Genomic DNA, 15,131 nt, shown 5'->3' with positions numbered 1-15,131 from the left:
CAGTTCCCTCGATTATCCTAGTACTTCCTTGTTAGCATTACTGGGCTCTCGAAAGCGTTAAGAAAAATTGTGATCTTAGAATACTTGTTTGAGTACTGTGATATTTACAAATTAAAGAACATGTTTATAGTTCGTTTGTTGTGTACACTGATTAAAGCATGATTCATTCACAACTGACTCTAAATTGCTTAGCTAAAATTGGTTTACTAACTACATGCACAGCTGTTTAAGTCAGCTTTTCTTCAAATAATTGATACGTTTTATTCTCAATGACCAGCAACGACTTTAACAAGTAAATCAAATCAAAACGTTACGTCCTATTGTTGTGATTAGATTATTTTAAATTAAAGAAAATTTAAAGAAATTATTCTTTGTAATAGTACAAAACTAAATCATTTTAAAAGTGCAATTAATCTTAAAAAATACTTTTGCTGTTTGTTTGAAATGCAATGATTGTTTGTTTTGTTATAACATCCCTATTTTATATTGAACACCCCTATGGCCTTCCTATCCTTTTTTTATTGTTCATGAACCATCAGTAGTTTGAAATGTAACCAGGATAAGATGAAAAGAATAAAATGGATAAGGATCATGTTGATGATAAATTAAATAAAAGATAAACATTGCTTTCATTTTTTTAAAGTTTCTTTATTTCATAATCTTTGAACTATCGTAGTAATTAAAAAAGAATTTTGTCCATCTTAAAGAAATCATTTAGCTTATCATAATTGGCTAATTTTCAAAGGGTCAAAATAATAATCGATTGATCTTCATATGTCACAAGCCGCTTTTTCATTCCGCACGTCAACACCGATATCTATACCAGGAGATCAAACGGTATTCCGTATGGAGCGGTTCGTTTGACTTCATTGTTCGACACCGCTTGTTTCATTGTGACTGTCTCATAATCTCCTGGCGCTGATAATAGCCGACCAACAGAACAAATGGGTGGCACATTTGTCATTACATTTAGCCGCTAAGAAAAGCTAAGTTGACATTTATTTCCTTCGTCTACGATCTTGGTAGCATCGACTGTGTTGGTGGGCGCTTCAATATACGGACAGCACTGCTGCTGATGTTGCACCACAAAGTCGAATCAACATGCGTACATTGGCTTAAAAAAAGTGGGCGCGGCTTCGACGCGCAGCGTTTTGGAACGAGATGGGAAACGTGGTACATGAGGTATTGTACCATGCATCAGAGTAGGACAGACAGAAGAAGTACGATACACAACGGAGGCCACCAAAGCTTACATCTCGACGAACACGCAGTCTAACCTGTTCGTTCGAGCGATTTCAAAGTTTAATAGAGTTCCAACATCCTTGCGAGCAGCATCTTGGGAGAGATCTTCACCGAAGTTTGCTTCCGTACCGTAGGCGATCGTGTTGAGTAGAAACCACCAAACAAGTGGTGACAGGCGGTCGAATAAGTTTTACGAGTTCAGTGTTCCATTTCTGGCTATGTGTAGAAATCGACGAAGTAAAGAAGTGCGTGTGTATCGTATTTAAAAATTGTCTTGACTGTTTATTCAGTAGCATGCTGTTATAATAGTTTAAGAAATAAAACTATTCAGCAGACGTTTTTATAAAACAAAGAACAAAAAAACAGTACAATTGAAGTTTGTGGGATATTTAGTGGACTACAAACGGTGAAAATAGGCTTTATTGTGAATTGAAAGCTTCTTCGATGGCTGTTGCTAGCTTAAACATGTCTCCAATCTTCAGTGGATACCCTTTCCAAGGTAAGTAATGTGATTTAGCGACTCAACAATTGAGGTTTCATTGCTCCGACGGTGTTGACCTTTTATCAGAATCATATTTTGGCATAAAAGTGTAGTGTAGCATTCATTGTTAATACGATTGCCACTACATATGGTGGGTGCGAAATTGATCATAAATCATTCGATACGTCGTTGTGAAAATGTAATCAATAGCTAAACATAATTACGATCAAACGCAACAGCTGTGTAGCATATGTGTGGATCTAGGAGGCGGAATTGATGTTCTTTGGCTGGATCTAGAATTTAGTCACTTATACCTAGATATATTAGCACGGAATAGATCAAACGAATTGGTAGTGATGAGCGGTTCAACTGAGCCCGAAATCGTTGCGTCATGATATGTGTAGCACATTTGATTAAAAAAGAAGATCCACGCAAATGATCTGAAACAACGCTGCGTTACGTTTTGTGAGGTAAGCAGATGCGAGAAAGGGAAACTAGTTCGGACGTATTTTGGGATCTATCTTTCATGTTTTACCTGTAACTTCTCGAAATGGTACCGAACATTTCTCTCACACGTTGCTCCTGACGTTCGCAAGATTAATGGCTGTATATATTTTATTGTTGGTTATTGTGCGCTTCTCATGCCACATAATAAACCCTCAAAGTCGAGCCTATACGTTCCATTCAATTAGCTTTGAAAGGGGGTTTCTTCATAAGCGATCATAAAGTAATATGCAGACTATCAAGTTTTTGTAGCGACCAGAACTTGCATAAACAATAAGGAAATTTTGTCATTTTGAATCACGACGAAAATTACCTGATAAAATAATTTCTTAGACATATGAAGGATAGAAAGCTTGTAGGTGATCAAGGTTTAAAATAAAATCACCTCGATCAGTTCACCGACGGAAAATTTGCTGAATAGCAACCCATCCATTGGAATTCACACTGACCACGCTTAATGTATGCTGATGCTCCAGGCTGTCATCTTTTCCACGAACATGCAGAGGACCCCAAAGATCGTAAAATTCGACAGACAGTATGGCGCGCCAGTCAGTAACGTAACGTTTGGTATGGTCCATGCAAAAGTACTTTCCACGTGTGTTGGTATCTGTACGAAGCGAAGATATACGAAGAGGATGCCGTTGTTGACAGCGAAGATGATGATGATGATGCTGATGATCTTTGGTGTTCGTTTTGGTGTTGCTTTTCAAGCTTCCAAACGCCTCCCGATCCTCTACCAAGGTCTGGGCGGCAAGCTTGCTTTGATGTTATTTTTGTAATTCCTGTTTCTTAACAACACAACAACAGCTTAAGAAGCTCGCGCGTCACATTCCAAACAGCGATGCCCATACGGTTCGCGGGCAGTGGTCTGCTGGACGCTCAGACGGTCTTCATCGGCAATCGTTCAGACGGCTTAAAGCGACCTTAAAGGTGAGCAGGGTGTTCGTTTGAAGCCGCGCGGGTTCCAAAGGAAACCCTCGGTCCTTCATAATGATAATGTAATAGGTGCCCTGGAATATTTTATTACTTTCTTCTTTGCAAGGAAGGCTAAACCACATGCCTCCCGGTTCCTCGAGAGCAAAAGGGCTCGATCAACCAAAAGCAGATCGCTGATCGCCAGAACACGAACTGCACTATACCGTTGTTATTTCGGTCGTGATCAAACCCTCGTGGCTTCGAAACCTAACCCACGATACGCACTCCGTATCTTACCCAAGTATCAGCCCCAATTCGCAAAGCTGCTTTCAACACGTTTTTTCGTTTTACCCGCAATACGTCATCTCTCCATATGCCACACGTACGCGTGAAATAAATCGTCAGGAATTTATTGACGTACAAGTCGGTCCTCTTGCGGATGGTATTCATTCGTAAAGCACAACAATAATGGCTACAATCGATAGAGATAGATAGTAGGAAACAAAGAAAAGGGTAGAGCAGGACAGGGGAATACTTACACTAACGCAATAATTTATGTGGATGCTTAATATATTTATAAACTAAATGATCAATTTATATGATAAAGCACTGGAAGCGATGGCACGATAGACGATGGCGCAAAGTAAAAATCGAAAGCTTAATTCTTTCATGCACTTTTTGCAGCATCAGGGCTTGTCGGCATTTACAGACAAATAAAAAGGCGTTTTCGGGTTGTGCAAGAAATCCCCTTGGGGCGAGCAATACATTTTAATCAATTGATCAAATTTGGATACAGCTTCTTCGTTTGCAGAATGTTTCAAGTATACTCCTTTCCATCTACCCGTTTTTTGAACTCGATCAGCGAAGATTTTAATGATTTTTTTTTTCATCGCCTTTCATTTGACTGTGTGGTAATATTTTGTTAATTTTTGTGCACTTATGTTTGTTACAGCCGGCGTACGAAAGAATTATTATTTTAACGCCAGCTCCATGAAAAACAGATGATCGCGAGAAACGTGGTAAAATAATGCAACATTGATCAATTGTACCAGCTGTTTCTAGGATTGTATGTCACATTTCATTTCTGACGTCTGTTGTTTGCACTTCAACTGCCTCGTACAAAAAATAATCCATCTCTAGAGTTCACCTCAACGAAATGGAAATCAAACAACGTGATAGCAGCTATTGGGATGTGTAATTACGATGTATATTAGGACCTGCAATTGTGTACTTCAGCAGTTAGTGATTGATCGAGGCAGAATGGGGCAATGTATATCTATTTCCTTTCACTAAATTGGAAGTTTATGAGTTTATGATAGATTTATAATTTGTAGGAGTGTATTGATGAAATCGTGCATTCAGGCCAAAGAAAAAAATTCACGTGTTTTAAGCATAAACTAAGCTTCAAATTATAATGAAAGATCACTAGGTTCGTAAACTCTTTTGCATAAAAGTTGTTTTTTATCTACTACAGAGCATTTGTTGGTCGATAATATCTTTCCACAACATCATGAAAATGTTTGTAATGATACCGTCAGGACGATTAAATTCAAATTAGGCCGGTAGGAATGGCTTCTGTTTCACTTTTGTGAGCATCGCTTAGTAGTGGTTCGATGTTATGCTTGTGTTGTTGATTCACAAAAGGAAATGGAATTAGGGTTAACTAATAGTAATATAGGAACGGTCAAACATTGCGGGTAACACGCTTTATGTAAGAATGATGAATGAATCATTCTATAACAGGAGCTTTCTAATCAGCGTAACATCTCAAAAGGTGCCATTGTAGGAGAAAAATGGGGAATGATACGAACTTACAGTTTTCATCTTGTTTTTCTTTTTGATTGATGGTATCCAAAGATACAGTAAACTAATGATCGTTCCATTATTCAGGATAAGCTAAGTCTGTGTGTATTAATTTTTGATTTACGAAAAAACTTCCAAATATTGCCAAACTGCAACTACGGGTAATTTAATGTCATATGGAAATAAAACATAGCCAACGAGGATGAAAAGCGAGATCAATCAAAATGCAAAAGCATATCATTAAGGTTTTCATCGATAGATTTAATAAAAGACAAACACACTAGAAGGCGAAACAGGAAAACTTGTTTTGTTTTTTGTAATAACTAACAATTCCATGATTTAATCATAGAGCCCTCGGGGCGGAAACGTTTGTGTCGAACGTGTCAGAACGGATCGCTTCAAAAAGAACGGAAGTCTTTTAATTGATTTAAAGTTCTCACCCAATCACCGTTTACGATACACCTGAATCGCTTGTAAACCGAGGGATGGAATGGAAACTTCTCAATTCCAACTTCTCAGCCCAAGGCAGTCGTTAGAGATGGCGAAGGCGGTAAGCGAGTTAGGAAAAAAGGGGCCACTAATGTGACCGAACAATGTGACACCATGCTAGCGCCTTGCTGCACCCGAAACACGAGCCGCTATAGTTGTTCACTTCACTGCAGCGGTCTTTTGGACGATCGCTTTGATCTGGATCGGAGGGCTTCTCCTCGGGTCCTGGCGCGGGCAATCGCGGCTTCGCTGAGTGTGGTCCTGGGTGTACAGCGTGACAATGTGTCGACGAACATGACACGGCCCATTTGTATTGTAGGCTTTGTGGCAGACTTTTCCGAACTACCTTTTTCTCATCTATTTCTTTATTGTTGTTTCGGCAATGACTCAAATTGTTCCTTTTTTAAGCTTTTCTTTTTTCTTCTTTCTTGTATTTTCACAGGTCAGGGACGTGTGAACCAACTAGGTGGAGTGTTCATCAACGGACGTCCTTTGCCAAACCACATACGTCTGCGTATAGTCGAAATGGCTGCATCGGGTGTACGACCGTGTGTGATATCCCGCCAACTTAGGGTATCTCATGGCTGTGTTTCAAAGATCCTCAATCGGTACCAAGAGACTGGATCAATCCGACCGGGGGTCATCGGCGGTTCGAAACCACGCGTATCCACTCCAGAAATCGAAGCACGCATCGAAGAACTGCGCAAAGCGAATCCCGGCATATTCAGCTGGGAAATTCGAGATAAACTGATTAAGGATGGACTTTGCGACAAAACATCGGCACCGTCCGTCAGCTCCATAAGCCGATTGTTGCGAGGTGGGCGGCGCGAGGATGTGGATTTGCGTGGAAATCATTCGATCAATGGCATCCTTGGAGGATCATCGTGTGATGAGGATAGCGATACTGAATCAGAACCTGGAATTACACTCAAGCGTAAGCAGCGCAGATCCAGAACAACGTTCAACGGAGAGCAGCTTGAAGCTCTGGAAATTGCATTCAGCCGTACACAATATCCAGACGTGTACACACGCGAGGAACTAGCTCAGAAAACTAAGCTGACCGAAGCGCGTGTACAAGTATGGTTTTCGAATCGCCGTGCTCGCCTTCGCAAACACATGAGCTCTCAGCAAATGGTTGCTTTTGGCGCTTCGCAGTATCCTTCCCAATTCGAGCAACAAGCTGCGGCTGTAGCTGCCGCCACTGCATCTTCCGGTTCTGGTTCACCCATGGGAGCGGGTACCTGGTCACAATGCTACTCATCCTCACCTACCCAAGCCACTACTATTCATGCACCCTCACAATCTTCATACAATCCATTGGCTCAAACTATGATCCACCCAACCTCAGCCACCATGAGCCCTCCGGTTTCTATGAGCCCTCCCAGCTCTGTCAGTCCACCAGTGTCCCATCCAGGAGCACATTCTACATCGGTTTCACCAATTCCACAAGCTTCCAGTGGAGTCACTGTCCCCAACAGTGCAGCACACGTGCCGGGATACAACTACTTCTCTATGCTAGACAACAACACCCAACATGTGTCGTTGCACTCACATCACGCCCACGCCACCCATCAACACCCTGGACAATTTAGTGCTGCACAATCGTATGCAACATCCTATACTTCGGCAACGGGCAGCAACGGTATGGACTCCAACTCGCAGTGGCAACGCGCCGGCAGTGTCTCGAACAAACCCACTGCTAGCGAATGGGACGCTTATAGGTAGGTTTACTTTTTATTTGATGGTATTTACATTCCGGTGGCTTTTCTAGTCCCACTCGATTGCTTTTACTGAATATACAGAAATTAATAGCTTATTATCTTTTTTCTTTCTTGTTTAGCTCATTTTTCTCCAACAACATGAGCCACCACCATGCGCACAGTCACCCACACTACACATCGGCAGCTACAGCTGCAGCAGTAGCGGCAGAAGCTAAATCTGGCTATCCATACTTCGGGCAATTAGGAGGATTAGAAATGAGTCGGCTGCACTGTTAAAAAAGTACCGAGCGAATGAGTTCAAATTGGTAGTCAAAACAACAAGTGTTCGAAAATGAGAAAAGGATGTCATTGCACGCAGTTGTCCAACCATGTATCTCTTAATTTACAAAGTTGATAATTCACCGCAACAAATAATGTTTTGCCAGGTTGACTTTTTTTTTTTGAAAAAAATATTATAAAATAATATGTTATTTCTCGGCGTAGATAACTATATGTATTAGTCTCTACTGGTCTAAAGTTTGTTTTCAACAAAATTACTAGTACTGCTGTCATTTTCAAGCCTTACGAATTGTGTTTTATAAGTCAAATGTTAAACAGTATAGCTACCAATGACGCAATGACGATAATTATTATTGTTGTAAAAATTTAGATAGCAGGTAGGATAATTTATAGTAGTATTAAAATGCAATGACTGTACTGAATATATCTAAGACCATTAGTTAATAAGAAATTGATGCAAATAAATAAACGCTTCAAACATTAAAATCCATATGAATGAACGATGTATTATTTCGTAGTCCAAAAACATATCTCTGATTTACGAGCGAGGTCGATGATGATTTGAAATAAGTTGATAGTTTTTCTTCCTTTTTCTTATATCTTGTATTTCATACGTCAATAGTGTTTCGTACGTTGTAAACCTATGACATTCGATGAAAAAGATTATTTCTTCCATTTCTTCTATTAGTTCTTTAAATCTATCCCTCATTATTGTAGTCTGCCTTCGGATTTTTTTTATTTGATTTTGGTTTCACAATCCAGGTGATGCTAGACTGTCCATGTGATGCAATAAAAATGATTCGAGCACTCTCGACCACGATTGCATTTATTAGCATTTAACATGTACGGTAACAGGACAAACTATCCTGTAATGCTAAATCGTTGTAACCAAAGTCGTATTATTTATCATACCTTTCATGGAACGTTAAAAACTATCCATAGGTGTTGTCACGCTGGTTGACGTCCTACTGGAGTATCCGCTCGTCAAAAATGTTAGGCGTGAAAAAGTGACTGAAAAACTGTAGAGTATTTATTACAAATCATTCCTTCAACGGTGCTCGGCACACGAAGGCTACTCAAGTATAGTCCAGACATATTTATGGTGGGACTTAGATGGGTCGGTTGTAAAGTGTTTATTCAACCTTGTTATCGCCGTATGGTACCATGGTACTACCCGTAACTATAGAGAAAGGAAGAAAAAACAGGGGGGGGATGAAACGTCTTTCCACACGGATGTATGCCTCTAGCAACCTAGGAGGAAATAAACTTCAATGAATTTTCGGGCATCGTTCCGGAGAAGAAGCCAATAAAATGACTTAAGCAGTATGTAGTCCTTTTCCTTAACTGGTAACATTTTATTTCTCCTTTGGCAAGTCTTGCAGCAAAATGAACAGAAAAAAGGACATCCCGGGACAGATTCCAATCCCGTACATGTTGGTACAGCTTAAGCCTCATTACCATTCTTCTAGAATGTTCGTTTCTGGTATGTCCTGCTGCCGCTATCCTCATCTCGAACCCGAGAGCCTTGAACCATCGCTAAAGCCTTAATTATTTGCTATCACCTCGGGCGGCAATTTGGAACTAGCGTCCCGCACGTTATGGGACCCGATGATGACGGAACGCACACTGTGCCGATGGATTGTTCACATTTCAACACTCACTCGGGGTCTGCAAAGCATACGGCTTCTGATTTCGTACTGATCGGCGTCATCAGGGAAAAGCAGCGGGGGCGAAAGGTCAAATTCTAGGCTTTGCTCTACGAGCCCCTGCAATAATTTTCTATCACAGACGAAGACTAGAAGAAACAAAGATAACGTGCTTGCAAAAATAATGTGAGCGAGAGAAAGAAAGAACAACATTCTCTAGAACGATTAAAGCTCGGTTGTAGAGTGTTTAGAGGGCGAAGCTCACGTAGCGAGAGGTGTATATACTGTAAAAATTAATGAATTTTCTGGTTTCATGGATAATTTTTGTCAGTGCATTCCACGACGGAAGCAGTGTCGTTTGTTTTTTCTCCATTCTACCGATTGTGTTCTTGGCTGCTTCAGTGTGGAACTCATTGAGTGAAGGACATTTTACAGAGAGTTTTCTGTTTCTGCAGACAAAGATATGTTGGAGTGGTTTGTATAAATTTAGAATAGTAGCGAAGGACATGATTTTAGGGCCATTCGTAAGAAGCTTATTTTCCCAGGTCAAGTATAACCTGGTTGTTTTTACAATAAAAAGTTTCTTTTGTATAGTTTATCTAAACCTACAAACGTTTCATTTGTATAGTAGTTATTTATCAATTATCAATCATCTCATATGTTAATGACAATCATTACTTTCATCTCTAAAAGGTTGACAATGATCAATTCTGGCAGCATACAAATTATTCCGCTGTGTCATTTATTCCGAACAGAAGCATCTTTGTCACAGATGATTACATGTTTTATATAACAGTACTGATCCCTTTTTGCAAGCACTTTTAAACAAGAAACAACATTCTCACAGAGCTAAGCTAAACTAGACTAAATGACCTATTGTCGAACAAAATGCAACGTGGGATGCAATATTCCGTGTTGTGCTCAAACGCTATCCACGGGTTAAGAGTATCCGTTTCTGTTAAGCCGCTTTGGCTGTTCGGTTCAAGTCCTACAACGGTTGACATGGCTTTGTTTGTTACAATGTGAATTACATACATCCACATATTCATATGTGGTACCTATATATCGTTGTAAATTAAGCGAAACCAACGCCTTCGCATATTATTCGTCTGGTTGGCAAATTTCAGCGTTTTACTACGAAAAGTTAACGGGTCAGTAGATTCGGTAAGCTGCCTTCACACAACTTTATTCACAAAAGCGCAATCGGCCAAACTGCAAGGCATAAGTGGCTGAAGAATGGTTTAACTGATCCATCGGATTTTTAAGCTTGCTGAGCCTATTTACAAGAGGCTGGAATAGATTCAAACGTATGCACACACATACAGTTTCTTTCAAGCACATAAATAAATAGTTTCTTCGTTCGGAGGAAAATTCAATTTCGAATGGGAAACAACCAATTGCATTACTACTCCACATATGTGAGATACATCCGAAGCTCATCTTATGGAATCTACCATTTTTTTCAAACGTAATCTTCCATTGTTGCAATTCAATTATCTTTTGGACAACGTTACACATTCCTTTGCACAGTATATGCCAAGATTGAGCTTGAAGATGGGCTCGTGTAAGCAAATTATTGCGGACAGCTGTGACATCTCCATTTACTGCACCCTGTAGATGGTCGTGTTAAGCTTTACAGTATCATTATAAAGAAAGACTGGCATCGGTTGAAGTATCTATATCTTTAATATACCATGACGTCGGCTTTATGGTTAAAGTTTGACAAGCTCTGCTATAAGTTCGGAAAAAATAACTCAAGCATTTATCATTGCACCTGGATGATAAGAATTAGATTCGTAGCAAAAGTGTTTCTAGTTATTTTTTTAGAATTAGCTAGAGCGCTTTGTACGACGCATGATGCATCATTGTTATCCAAATGTTCTCATATCAAGAGTATTGGCCTCCAGTGAGACTACTTGGTAGCACCTGGTCCCGCAATGTGATGTATATCTATTTTTAAATATACGATTATTGAGGGGTTTTCACTTTTTACTTTTATATTTCCTTTACATATGAAACATAAATGTAAAATAAATAAGACACGTGGACAAATATAAATTAAATTTTCGGCATTAAAAATTGTTAATATTTCCCCTATTTTATTGTAAAAAGTAAGACATGTAATCTGTTTCAGTACATGTTTCAGACATGTTATCCTTACTTGTTTCACGAAAAATTCGTTATGTGGAAATCTATTTTCTAAACCATTTTTATAATGAATTTTATTTAATAAAAACAATGATAGAAACAAAGTGATGTTACCTGTTTCAGACAATCATAACATTGCATATTGTATATAGAACTAGTCGCAGTGCAAGATTTGTCGTATAACAGATCATATCTTCAATATTATACAGCAGTCACTTAATGGTTCGAGATCAACTCCGTTTTAGTCGATTCATAAACGGAATAGAATTAAGTATGGTCAGATGAAAAGCATTTACTTTCAACCCCAAATGGGTTACCATTATTGCACGATCGAGTTCCCTATCATTTAACTTTCGACAGATGCCGAACGTCGATTGATCTTCACCATCCATTCGTCTTCGTCAATCTTAATTCACCGATGTTTGTTCGTTTTTGCTTCAGGGTGGCCTAGAAAGATTTGCACTTAGAGTAGTGACACAAAACATCGGTCGTGTATCAAAACGATATTTTTGAAGACTTAATAAATTAGGTGAACGAGTAAGCGCATGTCGGCATGGTTGTAAAAATGTCAATAAACTTAATAAATCATTTAAAAACAGTATAAAGCATACTTAAACACAAACTTTTTCCTTTACTTAATCTGAAATAACCAAATTATTGAGAAAATTGTTGAAGTAAGTATAAACAATCATAATTTTATCTGATTTATGTTAAACATATAAAACTATGTTTTATTGATACAGTTTTTCGATGGAATTTTGTCGATGAGCAACAGTATGAGTGTAATAAATTATGAGGTATGATTATGACCCTATAATGCAGTATTGTTGATATGAATAAACCAGGTTGTAAATTTTCATAAAAACTTATTCATTTCTGACATCGCCATTCATTATGTTTTAGAATAGAAAGGACTATAGCGATTATAGTTCTAATAAAATAACATACGAAGAAAAGTAGTATGAATGAGCAATTTCCAAGATTCACAAACCAATTGAAAATAGGATTGTACCTTGTTGATATGTTTCTTAGCAACGCCAAGGAATATGTTTTACAATCTACTGCTCTTTGGGAGCAAATGGAATCTGCGATTAGGTTAAAACCCGTGGTAATTTATTTTTATTGTATAATATTCACAGTATGGTGCATCGTAAACCAGCCAAAATATATTGCCATGCGTGATCTGTATGAATTGTGGCTGTTTTTGCTCTTATTATTGGGCAAATTTCCGAAGCTTACATCATTTTGTATTTGATTGTATTATTGACAATAAAACACAAAAAATATGATATATCAGTATATATTATATAGTATACATGTGTATATAGTACATTATATTCGGTTACATTATATATATATACTATATATATATATATATATATATATATATATATATATATATATATATATATATATATATATATATATATATATATATATATATATATATATATATATATATATATATATATATATATATATATATATATATATATATATATATATATATATATATATATATATATATAATTAAATATGTACTGTAATGAAATACTTCCTTTCACTAAAACACCTTTTTGACGATTTTTTCTTCTCTAATCTAGCCATGAAACAAAATGATCAAAATGTTTCACATTTATTTAGAACAACAATGTTTAGGAGAATTCTTTCAATATCCGTGATCTAGCAAACTATTAGCAGACACGCTTTAACTTGTGCATATAGGCTCTGCTGTGCCGTGATAATTTTTGATGATTTCTGATGACCTCCGTAGTTTAGACGCTTCTTTAGATTAGCTTTCATGTCCAAATTCAATGTAAAAGTGGAACGAAACACATCAACATTTCAATTACATAAAATCTCTAAAACCACAAGCTTGCAAGTATTTGCCTGATGGGCCATGGCAAATAAACGTTGATGGAAGAAGAGTTGAAAGGAAGAATATCTGAATTATGATGAACATCGAATCCGATGTAAATGATGATTGATACGATGTGTTGTGTCCCTTACTTAAACATGTCAAAAGCAACTACCCAAACATGAAATGAAACATGCTCGCGTCGGAATCACACATAAATGAGTGTTGAACTAATTATACCACTACTGAGTCTTATTTACAGGTCGATGAGAGGTTTTCAGCACTTTCGTTCTTCGTTTTTCCTGCCTGTGGGGGAGATAATTTTCAGTTTTTTGCCTTTGGTGGGTCAAATGATTTGTTCAAATGGCCCCGAGATGTCTACAAGATGCGCCCTTCGTCTATTCAACAATGTTCCTTGGAACACTTCTAACGAATGGTGCGTGTGCATGAGAGAAGCGATTTATCGCTGATGGACCAACCGCAGACCAATAATGAACGAACGACAAATTCAAAAAATACGCAACACCTCCGGCATTCTGTTTTTAGCCACAACACTCATGGGAAATCATTTTTCTTTTCGTTCGAGGCAATCGAGCGCGTTTAGTAATTCAAGATTTGATTATTAACTGTTAAAATGTTTCTGTTGGACCTATTTTCTGTTGATTCTTATTGCATTATGCATATTTGGTCTGATAATTGTATCGAATCCTTTTCATACAATGTTACGAAATGTTCAATACGATACATTTTAACTGTAATGTTCCTGCGCACATGAAAGAGAAAAACAATTAGGAAGACACAAGCTTCATGAACGTATCGGTAAAAGTTGTTGTTTCATTTATCAGAAATAAGCTAATTTGAGTCAATTTGAATGTTATTGTAAACTGCCATCATCGTGGTCAATTGGTAGCGATTCGTTTTTATAACCTGTTAAAGATCGAAGCCCCTCTCATTACCTAATGCGCTATGCGATCTTTACAATAATCAGTTAGTTTATCAATGTTGACAACCAAATTATCTTGCCTTGAAACTATTGTTTACTATCTTCAATCAACAACTGCTAAAAAGCGTAGAAAATTTCAACGAGTAACTACATATCGGCAATCGATTGGATCCATGCTATAGAACGCAAACAGCCAAAACAACTGCCAATTCATCCGTATAACTTTATCACTTTATCCCTTACTTCGTGCCAGGGTGATCCGCGATAACACACTTTGATCAACCGCAATGGAGCGGATAAATTTGGAACGCCTTTGGTGGCGGACAATCTTTTGAAGGGTTGATCAGTTGACTGTCTTTGACTGGTGCCAGATCACAGCAAAGCCGAAGAAACACAGCATCACCAGAACGCTGCAAGTTGTTCACAGTGTCAGTGGGAAGAAAAATTGTTCCACCCTTTTCAACGGGGCTGTCCACACTATTTCTTCCCGTCTGTGAGCGATGAGTGTCGAAGGTAAAGCGTTGCAGGAGCGCCGAAATGCATGAACGTGAGCAAATTACATACCATAAAGTGTAGCAGTATGTAATCAAATTAAGGCATTCGGGCCCTTTAGTTATCTTCGCAGCCGCATCCTCAGCCTCAATCGTAATCGTGTATTGAAGCACACACCGAATACACACTGCTGCGGCGGACACGATGTTCATCGGTTGTTCTTTACGATGCAGACGAAATATCGCGTTCATTGGCAAAGGCACGTAAGCCTTGCATGATTTAGAGTAAAAGAAATTGGACCAGCGCAATCAAATGCCACGGATTGCAATGTATAAAAAAAGGAAAAACAATAATATCGAGATATGAATTGTCGGTCGCTGACTATACTCTCTTGTCTTCCACCACTATCCGCTCTACCTATGAATTAGTCTATCGCATTCGTATATCGTTCATGTATTCTAACAGGCTGTATCATACAGCTCTGACGGAAAAATATATTCGCTTTAAATCGTAACGCGAACATTTTGCTGCAATCCATACCGACTGATACGATTCATCCGACCTATCATTAAATCATTGGTTCGAGTCCTAAAGCGTGGTGATAGAGTGA

At 38.3% G+C, this 15,131-nt stretch overlaps 1 protein-coding gene across 1 annotated transcript; it reads left to right on the top strand.

Moving 5' to 3' along the window:
• Positions 1 to 1,285: 1,285 nt before the first annotated feature.
• Positions 1,286 to 7,930, top strand: LOC121600168 (protein gooseberry-like). The gene is made up of 3 exons (XM_041928510.1): positions 1,286 to 1,741; positions 5,877 to 7,155; positions 7,275 to 7,930. The coding sequence occupies exons 1-3, from the start codon at positions 1,687 to 1,689 to the stop codon at positions 7,429 to 7,431; spliced, it is 1,491 nt and encodes a 496-aa protein (XP_041784444.1). The 5' UTR covers positions 1,286 to 1,686; the 3' UTR covers positions 7,432 to 7,930.
• Positions 7,931 to 15,131: the final 7,201 nt, after the last annotated feature.

Source organism: Anopheles merus, chromosome 3L (genome assembly GCF_017562075.2).
Source record: "Anopheles merus strain MAF chromosome 3L, AmerM5.1, whole genome shotgun sequence".
NCBI classification, from domain to species: domain Eukaryota; kingdom Metazoa; phylum Arthropoda; class Insecta; order Diptera; family Culicidae; genus Anopheles; species Anopheles merus.
This window is presented reverse-complemented; position numbering and strand designations above follow the sequence as displayed.